The 16546-nt window shown below is 41.9% G+C and overlaps 2 protein-coding genes across 3 annotated transcripts; both read right to left on the reverse strand.

Annotated features, from left to right (window-relative positions):
• Positions 1 to 417: 417 nt before the first annotated feature.
• mrpl18 (mitochondrial ribosomal protein L18) lies at positions 418 to 1651 on the reverse strand. 2 transcript variants are annotated; one of them, XM_086017799.1, is made up of 4 exons: positions 1373 to 1651; positions 1122 to 1287; positions 701 to 935; positions 418 to 620 (listed from the first exon to the last, which is right to left on the reverse strand). In XM_086017799.1, exons 1-4 carry the CDS (start codon positions 1452 to 1454, stop codon positions 543 to 545), a joined length of 561 nt encoding a protein of 186 aa, XP_085873925.1. In that variant the 5' UTR covers positions 1455 to 1651; the 3' UTR covers positions 418 to 542. The 2 variants fall into 2 exon arrangements, with proteins under 2 accessions (XP_085873925.1, XP_085873926.1); XM_086017800.1 differs by having other exon boundaries at positions 1122 to 1284; positions 1373 to 1644.
• A 2062-nt stretch (positions 1652 to 3713) lies between these two features.
• Positions 3714 to 16546, reverse strand: LOC147151752 (V-type proton ATPase 116 kDa subunit a 3-like). Its single transcript, XM_086017788.1, has 21 exons — positions 16353 to 16546; positions 15039 to 15161; positions 14608 to 14686; positions 13563 to 13711; positions 13357 to 13452; positions 13205 to 13266; positions 12074 to 12200; positions 11919 to 12001; positions 11747 to 11840; positions 11276 to 11488; positions 11051 to 11201; positions 10829 to 10968; positions 9943 to 10100; positions 9778 to 9868; positions 9571 to 9689; positions 9264 to 9477; positions 8296 to 8406; positions 8122 to 8217; positions 6906 to 7026; positions 6557 to 6728; positions 3714 to 4495 (listed from the first exon to the last, which is right to left on the reverse strand). Exons 2-21 carry the CDS (start codon positions 15153 to 15155, stop codon positions 4402 to 4404), a joined length of 2487 nt encoding a protein of 828 aa, XP_085873914.1. The 5' UTR covers positions 15156 to 15161; positions 16353 to 16546; the 3' UTR covers positions 3714 to 4401.

Genomic DNA, 16546 nt, shown 5'->3' on the forward strand with positions numbered 1-16546 from the left:
AGCAATAACAAATGCCATTACTGGTGTTTTTGTAGCATAATTAATTCCCACCATTCAAACTGACACAATAAAAAGTGCTGTTGATAGACTTCGAATCCAAAAGACCAAGTGCTGCAAGTATCAGTTTGAGGGTGTGCATGTTTATGCAATCAGGCTCTTGTACTTTTCCCCGATTTTAGTTTGTTACCCAATTGAGTTGTACGGGTTATAGGTCATGTTGAAAGGTGGAAAAACATTATTTATCTTGGTCTAATGTTTTATACCACAAAATCCTGGCATTTGAACAGGGGTGTCAACTATATATCTAGCATGTGGCTTCAACCATACAGTAGATGTGAATGGCTGTTTGTCTATATGTGCCTTGCAATTGACTGAAAGAGGACAGGCACTATAGTAAATAGCCGGATGAACGAATAGTCAATTTGGTCACAGTTTAATGACAAGAAAAGTAAAACAACACAATCTGATTCATTGTATTGTCGTGGTGGCTATTTTAACATGAGAAAGAATTTTACAAAACATTTGACAGATGGGCCCTACATTTAGGATCCAATGTATTTCCTCCTGGGTTCACTGAGAAGGATTCCTCCATCTTTCATTGCTGCCCGGAATGACTGAACCTGTACAAGACAAAAATCAGGAGTCGTCAACACAGCGATGTATGTGAAACGGTCTCCAGCCAGAGTTCCGCTGAACTTACAGCATCCGAGCGAAACGACCAAGGAATGGCCCTGTACACCATCCTGGTGATTCCAGCCTGCTTGCATCGATGCGCCAGCACCTCGCCCACGGCCTGACAAGCCGCCACGCAGTTTGTGGACGGCAGCTCCTTCTTCAGTGCCCACTCTTTGGTTGAGCACGAGAGCACCGGGTCGGGTGAGGAACAAGAGAAGACCTGAGCCGTCACATGTTTCTGACTGCGTGAAAACACCAACCTGTGGGTTGGGAGGAGTTGGGGAGGTTGCAGCGGATGGTTTGGACATATGACAACAATTACTACTTTCCCATCATCCACATGCATCTTGGACCCGGTCTTGTATTTTAGAACAGAGCACACTAAGCCACATGTAAATAAAGTACTGTATCCAGGAATGGTGAATCAAAACGGGTCCAAAACAGACCTGTGGTAGAACTCTCGGTGAGGCCATGTCGTCTTCCAGCCGCGGTCTTTCACTGCCAGGGCCATCCGCTCCAGGTTCCGCGGGTTTCGGTTCTTAAAAGTCGGATTTACGGACTCGTTTTCTACCGTGCGGGGCTCCGGCTGAGCCTGGGTCATACACCGAGCTGCTTTCCATACGAACAAACATTGGATCACTCTTAATATGTCACCTAAGCCTTGCTAAATCAATCAAATGGCATGACAGGACTTTACCTGGTTGATTTGTGGCCATAGAACATCGCCGAATTTGACTCAAGCACAGACGAACGGCTCGACTCATGTGGCTCAGCGCCATTTTAGCCACAGACTTATTCAAGCCACTTATGGAAATATGTTATTATTCAAGTAACCAAAACGCATTCAAGACGTACTATGCATATTTTTGGCTCAGTGTACTCCGTAAAGTATCAACACAACGCCATGTTTGACATTCACGTTACATCCGGGTACGTGATTTAGAATAGGAACTGAAAGAAACAAGCACTGGAGATTCGAATGTTCCGCTCCAAATGTATGACTTGCATAAAAAACAAATTTTCAAAAATATGGTCTCTAAGTGATTTTCACACTTACTGTAATTATAAAATTACTACTGCGTTAGTTAGCGTAGTTAGTGGTAAACAAGCAAGCACGGCCCGTTCTGACTTGAGTCTCCTCACGCCAGTGGAAAAAAAAACATTAACAAAAAAATGTTTCTGTTACTTTCTACATATGAAATACATTAAGTATTAAAAGATACCGAATTGATGAAGATAGTGGGGAGTGTCAAATACCCTGCGCCTGATCTGCACTATGATACGTTTTAATACGTATAACTTAGTACTAGGGTTGCCAACTCCCTGAAAAAAAAAATAAGGGACACTTAATCGTCAGAAACGGCCGACCTGACTGCCTTCAACCTTCCTTGCGTGACTTGTATTTTTTGTTTGTTTATTTATTACTTATTTTTGTGGGTGTAACCATTTAAACCCTATTTAAACCTGAGTTGAAGGCACGTCTGCCTCACAGTGCAGAGGTTGTGGGTTTGAATCCGGCCCTGGCCTTTCTGTGTGGAGTTTGCATGTTCTTCTCGTGCCTGTGTGGGTTTTCTCCGGCTACTCCAGTTTTCCTCCCACATTCGAAAAACATGAATGGTAAATTGATTGACTGCTCTAAATTGTCCCTAAGTATGATTGTGAGCGCGAATGGTTGTTTGTTCGTGTGTGCCCTGTGATTGGCTGGCGACCAGTTCAAGGTGTACCCCGCCTGCTGCCCATAGACAGCTGGGATGGGCTCCTTTTGGATAATGGATGGATGGATGAACACATGAAAAAGTTATTATCCAGAAATATACTTTAATACAAACTAACACATTTACTTATCAAAATAAATATCTCTCGAACTTCTAGAAACCTTTCCTACTCAAAACTGTATAAATTAATATAAAACAATAAATAATAAGCAGAACATTCATAACTTATGAACTGCTCAATGCCACATTATGTGGAGACAGCCTATTTTTTCCATTTATATTTCTTCTGAGATCTTGCTACATCGAGGAGCGGTTTGTCTTTAACTACAGAAGAGTAAAATTATGAGCAAGACAGGTCATGTCAAGCTCACAATGAGCTCACCTTTAATCAGTTCATCAGAGCATTTGTTTCGAACATTTATTCACTTATTCTTCATAAAAGAGAAGAATAATGTAAACTAGTTTTTACTGTATATATTTATAGTTAAAGTATCAACTGCCTGTAAAGTAAAACATTATACATATCTGTTTGAACTTGTAATTAATGTAAGGCTGTGTGTGAATTATTTCATTATCCATCAATGTATTACATATCTATTTAACATACTTGTCAATCAATTGTGCTTATTTATTCCACCCAAAAATTACGTTTGTCCATTCAATGCTGACATTGATTGCACATTCCCATTTTAACCTTGATTAGAGGTTTAAAAAAAAAAACATCATTCTTTACACACCATATCTAGCTCTGGCATTACCTGGTGGACATTTTTTTCTCGGGGCAAATTCTCACACTTTTTCGACCTATGTGTTGTTTTCTGCTTTCCAGTCCTCTCTGTATTTTTGCTACTAAGCGCTTGTGCGGCCATAGCAGAATCGGAGGACGGCTGTAGAGCTTGCGACAGTACCTCGACCAATAAGATAAGCGGAATCTGTATCGCCTTACTCGTGTATGAATGTGCTGTCAACAGTGCAGGGGATGTCCTACGACCGTTACCGTAAACTGTCATATATAGGCAACTGTTATACATGAATTCCATTGACATTTTACGGATTATTTTTGACTTTCACGATATTACGGGACAAAATGCGTCCCTTTACAACTCAATACGGGACGCATCCTTACATTTCTAAATACGGGACGATTCCGTTTTTAAAGGGACGGTTGGCAACCCTACTCAGTACAGTATACAGTCATGTTATTTCGAAAATGTCGGATCTAGACGTACGTACTACTACTTTATGTTCATTTCTGCACGAATCCTTAAAAAGTACAAGTTAAATGTTTTTACACTCCATTTGCAGCGAATGATTTCACATAAATACAAGAACACAAGAAAATAATTTTTAATTTCAGTGTGAAATTTGATCACTTTGACAGTGCATAACAAAGGGGAAAAAGATAAGAAACATGTCCTAATGTGGTTCAATATATCAGCATGGTCTCAACAACTTAATGACTGACACAAGCTACCGCAGTAAGGCACAAGAGAATGGTTTAAGACTAAATTGTTTAACCTGTGTGCTCAAGCAACGCGGTATTGTGGAAAAGGTGTATTTAGTAGATGGGACTCAGATAATTCCCTGCTAACATTTGGTAGATGCATCCGACCTAGCTAAATTTAAGTTCAACCAACCCACCAATTCAACATGCATTCCCCGAAATGTCCCTTTTAAATATTAAGATTATTTGAAATGTCACAGTGAAAGTATCAATAAGTCTTTCTTCAGGGATGAATAATTAGAATACATTTATATAACACTGAGTGAATAAAATTTGAAAAGGGGGTAGTAAAGTATATTTTATCATATAATGCAACTGATTATTGGATATCATTCTCATGATGCCATAATAACAGTCCATACCATCATGTTCATTGTGCAATTAAACCGTTACGCAGCCTCAGTCCACGGAACACTGTTGTGTTAGTCTGCTGTAGTCCAAGATGTCGATGAGGTAAATATATGAATGATTTTGCAATTTCAGTGAATTCTTTGGCCAGGATGATGATCATATGGGAGCTGATGCATTGATCAGAGATGAGAAGGAGAATGGGTGCAGCTTGTAGCCTGAGCCACTGTAGAACTTGTTCTGGAACTCGACCCTGGAAAAAAAAAAGTTCAATGGCTACGCGACTTTACAAACTACTAGTTGACCATACAATACTATGCAGCTCTGTTTTAGACATATATGAATAACATAAAAAGCATTTCTATTTGATTGTGTAACTTAAAGCAGGGGGTCGACTGGTTAGCACGTCCGCCTCACAGTTCAGAGGTCGTGGGTTCGATCCCGGCTCCGGCCTCCCTGTGTGGAGTTTGCATGTTCTCCCCGTGCCTGCGTGGGTTTTCTCCGGGTACTCCGGTTTCCTCCCACATTCCAAAAACATGCATGGTAAGTTGATTGGACGCTCTAAATTGCCCCTAGGTGTGATTGTGAGTGCGGATGTTTGTCTCTGTGTGCCCTGCTGGCAACCAATTCAGGGTGTCCCTCGCCTACTGCCCGAAGACAGCTGCGATAGGCTCCAGCACGCCCCGCGACCCTTGTGAGGAGAAGCGGTATCGATAATGGATGGATGGAACTTAAAGCAGAGGTTGTCAGCCCTTATAGACGGGGAAAAAAAGACCCATATATTCCTAACACCAATCAAATGTAACTACCAGGTGCACCTCTAAATGCTATGGGGATTTTTTTTTTTAAACATTCAACCTAAACATTTGCAACCTGTTTAATCGAAAGAAAGAAACCCCACCCTAACAACATAGAGGAGATAAACATTTTTATTCTATGGCTTTTGACTTTGCTTTTCGTGCAGGGGTGTCCAAACATTTTGCAAAGAGGGCCAGGTTTGGTGAGGTTAAAATGTGTGGGGGCCGACCATTCAGATTTCAGTTGCTTTAAGTTTTCACAGCGTTCATTACCAGTCACCTTGTCGTAGTTTGCATGTTTCACCTGGTAGTGACTGTTGATATTGAATTCCTTGATAACAGCCACAGTCTCTTAGCGAACTAGGCAGATGGAGTTGTTTTATATGTCAGTGAAAAAAATCTGCCAATTTCCACTTGTCTTGAAAGCAACGGCCCTATCTTGTCAACTTTCTTTGTGTTCGCTACAGTCTCTTTTTTAGATATGGGCTGGAAAGGGCCACACAAAGGTCATGCAGCGAGCGGTTCACTGACACCTAAGACGACTTTGAGAGTGGTGTGTTTGGAGAGGCACTGCATGCTCGGATATATAACCGAAAGAACCCAAGAGCGCAGCCACAGGTCTCCCGCCATCTTCGGGCGAAATATAAAATAACGTTTTTGTACACGTGTATTTTCTATTGTGGCCACAAGTACTGACGGGCCACACATTATTAATTTAATGCCAGAGGCTGCGGGCCGGTGGAAATTTGAACACGGGCCGCATTTGGCCTTCAGGCAGAACTTTGATGTTTTTGTGTGTTATTATGTTTACTTGTTCTGTTGTTAATGTATTATTTTAACTGCCTTTGTTATTGTATGACTAATTTTCACTCTGTGTACAGCACTTTGTACACGGAATGCAGCAATGGTTGTTTTATAGTGTTCAATAAATAAAGCTGAGTTGAGTGTTGCAAACTTAGCCATTTGGTTGCTGTATTTAGTGACTTTTAAACTGATCTTTCGGTTATTTTCTTTAAAGCAACAAGCATGTTTAATTCTGAAACAAACAACAGGAGTTGAACCATTTTCATTGTTTTCTGCATGACAAGAAAGGTGGAGGCAGGCCAATATGGAGTCACTTGTGCTGAAGATTTTTTTTTTTTTTTTTTTAAATGTGGTGCACATTTGTATGTTACAAAAGCAGTGATTTAACCACATGTTGGAAACATTACTTGTATTTTGCCAAGGTCATCAATAACGTGGATGCTGGAAAGGCTCATGCAGGGATATCAGAGTTACGTGATACAGCGATTATATCAGAGCTTTTAATTCACACAAAGCTGAGGTAGGGAGGAGTAATTAGTTTAGTACTTGTGGCCATATGTAGGCATGCACTTACTGACAACTATTTTGCTGACACCTGAGTTACACCTTGCAGTTTGAGAACCACTGATTTGGACCATGACAAATATGGATTAAATGAGTCAGATTCCCTCAAAGAAAAAAAAAAAAAAAAGAGACTCTAAAAAGTGATTTACCAGTGCAGACGGAGCGCATGCAGGAAAGCTGAGAGGCCCTCCATAATCAGCAGGATGGAGATGGTCAACACAGCAAAGAAGGCAAAGACTACAAAGAGAACTGCAGAGCCCACGTAGCCGTGCCACCTCAGGGCAACGCGCATCACCATGACCCACAACACCTCTGACAGCTCTGTGGAGACAAAACAATCTCAGTCAGCTGGTCTTCGCAGCCTGGAAATTCCAAGTCATGTGTGGCTGAATAATTCCCTGACAATAGAATGGAATGAGTGCCCTTCTAAAAGGAAGTCGGTGTGTGTGTGTGTGTGTGTGTGTCATGCGAGCACAGCTCAGTCTGGGTGCTACTAACGTGCGTGTGCCAGACTGAGAGCCCAAAGTCGGAGGTAGGAGGCGGTATTGGAGATGCAGCCCAGGCAGTACTCGATGGTGTGGATGGCCTGATGCATGAACACGTCAGCAGCATCAAAGTCCTACAGGTAAAAGAACAAATACAATTTTATTTATATAGCACATGTCACAACAGCTACAACTGTAACCAAGCAGGTTTACCTACAACAACAAGATAGCCATAATACAACAAGCGAAAGCAATAAATGAACACAAAACTCTACATGCGCCATAGACACCGGAAAACAGCCGAAAACTGTCAGTCTCAGGTCGGATGAAAAGCCAGAGAATAGAAAGGTGCTTGCCTAAGGGGGCTTGCCTAACATTCAATGGAAGGACATTCCAAAGGGAAGGACCAGCAACAGAGAAGGCTCGATCCCCTCTGCCTATGCGCAGCCACTTACCGACTTGGGAGTATTGTGAGTTGATCGAATTGTTTACAGTTGTTTAACTAAGACAGGTTTTTAGCTGCCAGCAACCACCGTCATGATGTGACGATGACGCGGACTGGAGCAAGCCAGGGGACATCACGAGAATATCTAAGATTGCGTAATAACAATACTATAGGGTTTTGTTGCACATTTTCACTTTTTATTATGTTATTTTGCAATAAAAATAATTATTGCAAAATAAGGGAATGCTATTTTAAGAGGAGAACGAACATCTTCCACTTGCGGGTCATAGGTTTCAGTGTTTGGTTTTTTTTCCTCGTTAGTGAAATGGGCCTCCACTAGAGGGCAGACTATGCCTGTGAGAATTATACTGCAGGGAGGGAACACACATAAAGAGAGCACTAATTACCATGTCTTCACATTCGAATACTTTTTAAAAAATTAAAACATTTTAATGCCAATTAAGGCCTTGTTTTTAGATTCAAGGATTCAAACGTTTTAAAATGTTTTAAGCATCTGCAGCAACTCTGTATAATTAAAATGTAATGTACATAAGTTTCATAAAAATGTATCTAAATGAGAGAACAAACTGCACTTAAATGACAATTTCATTGAAAGGCATTGAACTTAACAGTTGAACAGAAATTGGACCTAAATAAATGCTTGAAAACAAATAGTTCTAAAAGATTAAAACAACTGTAGCGTATTTACTATGTGATACAAATGAACAGTAACTACCAAATGTTGTGTACTGGTTTAAAAAAAATTAAAAAGCTGTGCCTGCACCTCTTCCCCAACAGACCCTCCTCCGTCTACGTCCCCGTGTCGGGCATTGATGGCGCTTTCGTCGACCATCAGCGGGCGTCTGTCGTCTTGCAAATGCTGCAGCAAAAGGACAATCTATCACGAAACGCAGCCACCTGAGGTAGAAAGGTTCAAGTCGCAGGTCGACACACTCACCATCTGACGCCTTCTGCCCTTGTGTGTGATGTATTCCTGCAGCGGTTTGCCGAGCAGAAGGACGGGAACGGAGAATAGCGCCAGCACCACAAGCACTTTCTGTACGATACCCTGCATGAATGAACACAACCATCTCCTTAGTGGTTACCTTATAACAACTTGGTCGCGCGTCAAGTTTTATGGGTCCCCAAATGTATGGAGTAAAATACTGTATGCCATTTTGTTGATCATGAAAGCATTTGTTAGCAAAGGACTTTTGTTCTAGTAAATTAAAAGGAAGCTGTGGAACATTTGTCAATTTAGTTCTTTACCGTTAATATATTTACAGAATGTCGACAATGTGGCACTGCATTTGTACTTTGGCACTACATTTGTATAACTTTGGGCCCTATAAAGGCCCACATTTGTTAAGTCGAGTCTTGCGCTAGGGAAAGACTGGCTACAATAAAATCAACTTTCAATCTACACCTGATAATAAAGTCAACAAGACTACCTTAGGAACATTTAACCATCTAATGAAACACAGTGTAAAAAGAAAATGTCATTTCAAGATAATGTCCAGATTTGATTGGTGGAATACTGTCAGCAATTATTCACCACAGTTTTCTTTCATAGTGGTTGCAATTGTCTATTGGTTTGGTTGGTCTCATACTCAGACAGACCTGGTGATGATTGCCACCATTAAGTATTCTTCATAAAAAATTAATAAATAAATATCCAAAACATTACACATTAAACCAACAACAAACTGATAGCTAGAGATATAAATACTGTAACAAACATACATATATATATACATATATATACATATACACATATATATATATGTATATACATATGTGTGTGTGTGTGTGTATTATACGTACCATATTATTATATAGGCCACATGACCAAAAATGTTTGGTGAATCAAAGAAGTAATGCTTGACAGAGGAATTCGGAAATATTTAAAGTAGCGCGCGCACACACCTGTCCCGTATACAGCGGTGGGTTGTCTTCGTTTTCTGCGAAGAGGAACATGTCTATAAAATGGATGAGTATACTGGGGGCCATTTTGGACTGGGCGGGAGTGTAAGCGATCCACTTGAAGACCACCATAAACACCAGGTAACCAAACAGACACATCATGAAGAACAGCTCTGGGATCAGCACGAGGAACACGTTGCTGACCTTGCCAAAGTGCCTGGAAGGATTACGGCATTTAGAAGACATCAGGGTCACTACACAGTAGAATAGAAGGAAACACAACTCGCTGGGGTGCTGCATGGTGACATACACGTAGTTGAAGAAAGACAAACAGACTCCAAAAGTCATGTGGATGACGCCGATGATAACAGACATCTTCATCTTGTACGAGTTGAGGAAGGTTAGCTTGTTGTTGGCCAAACCCCAAACCTGAGCATAACACAACGGAAAACAAAGTCAGGCGAGCGAAAGCCTGACAGAAAGAGACATGAACTGCAGATGAGTTTGCCAGTCGTACCGGGTCAATGCCAAATGGGTAAGGACTGGTAAAGACACCGGGCACAACAGGATCCATTGACAAAAACTTGTTTCCTGCCAGGACGGATGCACTATAGAGAACGCAGCAAATATAAACTTTGCAGGAAAACTTAACTTAGCTAAGCTGTAATCGAAAAGAACTCACTTCCAAATGTTTTTCTCAAACATCGGACCGACGTGCCACCCTGAGCTGAAGACGTTGAGGCCCCGACTGAAGCACTCGTTGTAAATGGCTCCCGTGTAGATGGAGAAAAGTCCCATCAGCAGAATCAGATAGCGACCTCCAAACATCATCTTCCAGATCTGAAAACCCCAAAAGGTCACATTTGTTGCACAGGAAAAAAAATATATACAGTAGAATTGTGTCGAGCGACATTTTCTGATTTAAGCGCGTGCAATCTGACAAGAGTCGGGCACTAGATGGCAACGAAATTAAAATGTATGTCACAGAACCAATTGCTCTTTCCCTCCTACTTGGCAGAGGTAACAAAAACACAAATTGGGTAGTCAACCCTCGCCGATTCACAAACTCACCAACTCGTGCAGTTTTCTGCAAGACAACACTAAAACTTTTGGCACCTGTTGGTGTATTTGGTGCTCTTTCTTTAACTCCCCAAGATAGCACCCAAACAACCTGTTTCTTCCAAGACTTTTCGCCAAACAGCATGAATGCCAGAAGAAGGTTTTGACGTTCCAGAAGAAGGTAAAGCGCCTGAATATGCCCAAAGAAAGGAGGAAAGTGACGCCGCAGTATCCAGCCATTATGGGGACAACGAGAGCTTTCAATGTATCTAATAGTTATCACAAGAAGCATACTCTATTTATAGGGGTAACTTTATTTTTCCTTCTTTATTTTTAGTGTGTGTGAACATTTTTGGAGTATATTGTACGTCCTTAGCTGTAAGCCATTTGCAGTATTTTTAAGGGGAATGTTAGAAATCGAGTTTGCAATTCAACTTTTTGCTCGCAACAAAGAGCAAAAAATAATCGACCACGCAAAGGATTGGAACTCCAAAAAAAGGTTAGTGTACCTCATTATTGCTTCTTCTCAGCTTGGGGTCCTTCTCCTCGAGAACCATCCAAAGGCCAGCCAGGGTCATCAGCAGACCGTGCCCCACGTCCCCGAACATGACCGCAAACAGGAAGGGGAATGTGATTATGGTGTACACGGCTATGGGGACGGAAGAAAGATGAAATGTGAGAATGGCTGAGAAATGACAGGCCAGTGTTGGAGATGGTTTATGGTGACGTACCCGGATTGACTTCCCGGTAGCTGGCCACTCCGTAGGCATCCACAATGTTCTGGAAACCGGCTGTGAAAGAGTTGAGAGGAAACAGGGTAGGCGGAGAGGTAGATGAAGGCAAGCGGTTGTAGAAGGAATCGACACCACTGCCGCTTTTCCTCTGAGGACAATGAAGATGTTGGATTAAGATCAGCGTTGGTCTGTTCAGGGCCGCGGGTTCGAACTGGCTCTCACCCCTCCCTCTCTCAGGGCGCTCTGAAGCTCGGGCAGCTTGGCGACGGGACACCACGCCTCAGCGATCAGGCACTTGTCAGTGACGGAGGGACTGCAGAGGTTCAGGACCATTTGCACCGCCTTGCACTTCTGGACGCGCACCTTCCACTGGGGCAGCACGGCCACCGCCCGCATGAGGAGCTGCTGCAGGAAGGCCTCGGTCTGAGACAACACCTTCGGGAAGAAAACAACCAAGTTCAAAACGCTCAAATTACTCTTGTTCTTCTATCGGCTCAAATTCGGGCATCACTAAATCAGTCCATTGCGAAATCCGTGTTTTGTTGGAATTTTGATCAAACGGTTTCATTTTTACAATCCAGCCCGTTTAATTTCATTTGCCTGGGACATGAAATGTACTCAGACATATTTAAAATGATGCTCATTTTCCTGGGTCACCCTGTATTATTATTGGTCCAGAGGCTTGACACTTACAGCTTTGATATCTTCGATTCTGCCTTGAAGTCCCTGGAGAATCTCCTCTCTTTCAGCTGTACTCTCAGGATACGTAAACGTCTGTGTGCGAAAGCTGCCGCAAAGGGAAAAGAGAAGTTTAACAAGCTCTGTGCGGTAAGATGCCAAAAAGCAAAGGCGCAGATTGACCCACCAGTCGCAAATCTTCTTCACTTTCTGTCCTATCTGATCCCCCCAGTATGAAATGAGGAACACCGTCCACTGCACCATCTCTCCCTGCGGATGAAACAATTCCTGTAAGAACACCGAGTCATAGATGACAGCGAGCCCCCGTAGCCCAGTTCCTACCGTGTCTGGGTGCTCGAGACGATCCTCCATTTCTCTGAAATCCACAATGATGTAACCACGGCACGCTCGCCACAGCAGGCGCTCAAATGACGGCACCCTCCAAGGGTGGACAACTCCTGCCACAAAACTGAAAGAGATGACATTCATTGCTCTAATACACCAGCCTTTTCTTTATAATTTCACATCTGTTTTGTTGTTTATCATGAGTTAAAATCAGTCCTGTCACGGGGGCGTGTCCTTGGTAGGGGGGGGGGCTGGGTGTAAGTATGTAGTTCAGCATTTTATTAACTTACATTTTTTTTTTCATTCATTTCAAACATTTTTATTCAACAGTACAACAAATGTAGAACAATATAAAATTAAATAACAGTGAACAACTAAAAATGGACTCCTCGGGAATAATGAATACGCCTTAAAATGTAAACGTCATTTTCTATATACGGCGTTACCAACATTGCTACTTGCAAATGTGCATGGTCAAAAGATGACACGACTGATTGCTGCTTTCCTCTGGTGGCTAGTTATTAGAGGCTAACCTGTTAATGTTGACGTGGGCAGGCTGTGCAAACTCTGCCGGCATTTTCACGTTCTTCACTTCATCACTTGGGTGCTACTTGTTCAAATAATTCAAAGGTCTGTTGTACAGTATTGCCTTGTTTTTGACGACATACCTTGCGCAACGGCTTCCTTCTCCACGTCGCTCTGGAGATACCGCCGCTAAAGCGATGGGAAGGAATTTCTCTTTTCAAAATAGCTTCATCTTTGGAAAATAACGCCAAATCATGGCTGCCCGTCGGCTGCATGTTTTGGTCATTGTTACGATTACTTTCTGTGCACTGCTTTCTTTTATTGGCGGATTCCGTTTACTTCAACTTGCTATGATTTGCTGCATTCACACACATTTCCACCACGTCTGACGGACCAAATATGCTCACAACTCGCAACTGGTCATGTAATATCACGATTCTCAATGAGATAATCACCCATCCCTATATTGCCCTTTGGAAGGTATTTGACAGGATGGGGCGTTGAGCTTTGTTTTTTTGTTTTGTTTTTATTGTCTCTGTGAAGCCCGGCACCGACCGGTGTTTTGGGTCCACTGCTTTACGCTATTAAGACGAGATGACGTACCTCAAGTGGACATCACGGTGGTTGTCAAACACACCTTGGCTTTCCAGGATTGACAGGGGCGCCTAAGAGAAACTCAAAAAGAAACAACCATGAGTTAGTGTAGCACTTGATTTAATAATGATGACAGAGGCAAAAGGTAATGCTGTCATCACCTGCGAGACTGTAAGAGAGTGCGTTCTGGTCAGCACCCCTCTGTACTGGCACAGCTGGGTCAGTTGAGCGCGAAGACTGTCTCTGTTCCTGGACACCTGGGTGGAATAAAAACACACACAAGCGTAAGAAAGAACTAAAGACTCCGCGTGTTTTTATTTTCTTTCTTATTGATATGAAAAAGTATGATAAGACGTTTTCAGAATACCTCTCGGAGCTCTCTGGCCAGCCTCTCGCTCTCCTCCTCGATGGTGATGAGCTCGCGGGGCTGGGGGGCCGAGGGTGTCGGACAAGGAGGGGGAAGAGGGCCGTTCAAAGGAGGGGACAGGGATCGATTGATCTCCTGCTCCAGGAATGCTGGAGGGCAAACAAAATTGATCAGATCCATTTGGAGAGCAAATATGAGCAATCTTACCATGCACTACAGTCTACAGTCTATTCTATTCATTTCATAGCATTTTCTCTTGGTGGCTGCACTGCTTCAAGTAGTGTATGTGGATGTTTTTTTGTCCAATGAGATTTCAGCCTGTAGGTTGCCAAGCCAAGCTAATTTGCCCACAGCCTTTCACAATCAGTCGCACTGGCTGATGCAACTTTAACTACCTACATTAGCAATGGGACTGTTTTTTTTTGTTTTTTTAACCAATCAGATTTCAAATTCGTCCTCACTGGGCCAGAGTGAGCATTTGTCCGTCCTCTGATTGGTTGGTCTGAGCAACACTTGTTCCAGCCAACTTTTTTTTGCAGAACACATCTGTAGTGATGTGCACATATTAAAACATTTTTTAAATTAGCTTCTCAGGTCAGTGTTATATATTTTATTTTTATGTTTCATATTTTTGCCATGTTATTAGATAAATACTGAATTGCTCCATATGATGTATGTGGCACAGTTGCATCAGTGTGTTTTTGTTTAGTATTGTTGGTTTCTTAACTCATTCAGTACCAGACATTCTCAGACAATCTTTTACCCTAATGTTTGAAAAAAACTGAAAACTAAAAAAATAAATAAATTCCTGGGATTGAATGGCTGGACTGTGAAACGACATAAATATGTCTTTCGGATTGAATGAATTTAATTACATGGTGATAGTGGTGGTATTAAGTGGTAAATTGGGTCAGATATGTCCCCGTTGAAGGCCCAGGTACCAAATGCATGGCCTGCCCCCGCAATCTAGGAAGATCCAGTAAAAGAATTGTAGCAGTATAAGTTATTAGTGTCTACATTGAAAACAGAATAGGTAAATACTTACAAAATGTTTTTTCAAGTTCCTCGCATCGTCTCACCTCGCCAACAAATTTCCTCTGGAAGGCGTTCACGTTAGGATTTAACTAAAACATCAGGAGAGGAAAGAGGAAGAAAAGGTTAAGTCATCGATCACAAGGGGAAGAGGAAAATAGTACTGTTTGGTGACTAATAGGCAGCATCTTGGAATTTACACATAATGCAGTATAGCAAAAAGATGAGCACTCCATAATAACTTGTGACGGCCCGATTTGAACACTTATGAAGGAGAACAACTATAGCTGATTGTATGTTTACAAGATGAAAAAATGAGGGGAGAACTATGACACATGGACAGAACATTTTAATTCATCTGTGCAATGCATGACAGTTCACAAGGATAGCTGTAGGACTCTCATCTCTCTGAACCCTAAAGACCGTGCAGTGAGTGTGGCTCACATCTCTGAACTCCACCAGGCCCAGCTCCCCCAACTCGCTGACACAGTTGTAGGCCGAACCCGACTGGAGGAAGAGCTGCACCAGACACACCTCCTCGCTACGGAACATGGCGCCCATGGCTGCCTGCACAACACCAAAAACACACAATCACATATACTGTGTCACATTCAACAAGCTTGACACTTACCAGAAGGATTTGAGGGACCACAGAGTTCTCCCATAAACAGGAAAGGGGGACATTTATATTTTAAAGGCATTTTTTTTAGCAATGATGGGAACTAATGAAATACAAATACTCTGTTACTGTACTTTTTTTCCTGGTAGTACGGGCTCACTGACCGTGTGCCCATGCTAAGAGGAAAGGTTTGTGTGCACAACTTTTGTGTGCAGTTTTTTTCCCCATGTTGCTTATTTATCAAAATGGGATTTGTATAATTGACAGTAAACATTTATATCTGCTATTGCGCTTAACTACATTTTAGGGTCTGTGCTTCACTTCTACTTCTACTAAGTACATGATTGGAATTAGTACGTCTGTTTTTACTCAAGCATCCATTAGTCAATTGAAGTACAGAGTGCAAGTACTTTAACCACTTTTTGTAAGCATAATTTGAGAACTAAAGCATCTCTGTTTGCAGACATAATTTAATCAAGCGTCAAAGGGAAAGCACGAAGTTCCCCTTAGTGTAATCAGAATATTCCACTCTTGCATATAGAGCTCGATGAGCTGTAGGGAAATGCATCTATAAATAAACTGAAAATCGGCTAGGAATCTACTAACTAACCTGACTTTCAGGTGTTTGAGTGTTTCAAGGTTGTTTTGTGCTAGTTAAAATATTTGAGTCTGCTTTGCTTTATATTAGAAGGATGGACAAGTTAGCAACGCTTTGATTACATTGAAAAGATAAGTGCAGTGCAGTGATCTTCTAATATATGACTTTTAGCTTGTTTTTGTCCTTACGTACAACAGAGTGCGAAAGTAAATGATTGTGGGACCATTATTATGACATATAGAGTTTCATTATATTGAAAAAAAAAAAAAAAACTAAAGTCAAGCTCCTTTAGTCCTCCGTCATGACTCATAACCCAACTGGGTCAGTTGTTATCTGTCACGCCGTACCAATTAAAATGAGATGGAATCTTATTAAACAATCAACAGAACATTCCCGTCGCTGCATTATTTTAAAGAAATCTATTTCGTTAGATGGGCTCGTAATTTGCGTGAATGAATGGTAACGTTTCACGGCTATATTTACTCACGCGAAGTTTAGCACTTTGTGCTCTTTAACACAAACAACGTTAACAATGGCTCACCCGTTTCTTTTCTCTCAATTCTGCCGGTATCCAAGCACTTTTGTCATCAACGTCTCCGTCGCCACCGGTGAGTGTAAACCGGGTCGAAGTAGATGTCGCGTCAAAGCGAACTTGTGTGATTTGACTCCCACTTCCCGTTTGGGAAAGTCACGTTACTGCGGTTTCACGTGACTCTCGCCACGACACGAGCTCAC

Source organism: Filicampus tigris, chromosome 2, assembly GCF_054856515.1.
Source record: "Filicampus tigris isolate MCC_2025a chromosome 2, RoL_Ftig_1.0, whole genome shotgun sequence".
NCBI classification, from domain to species: domain Eukaryota; kingdom Metazoa; phylum Chordata; class Actinopteri; order Syngnathiformes; family Syngnathidae; genus Filicampus; species Filicampus tigris.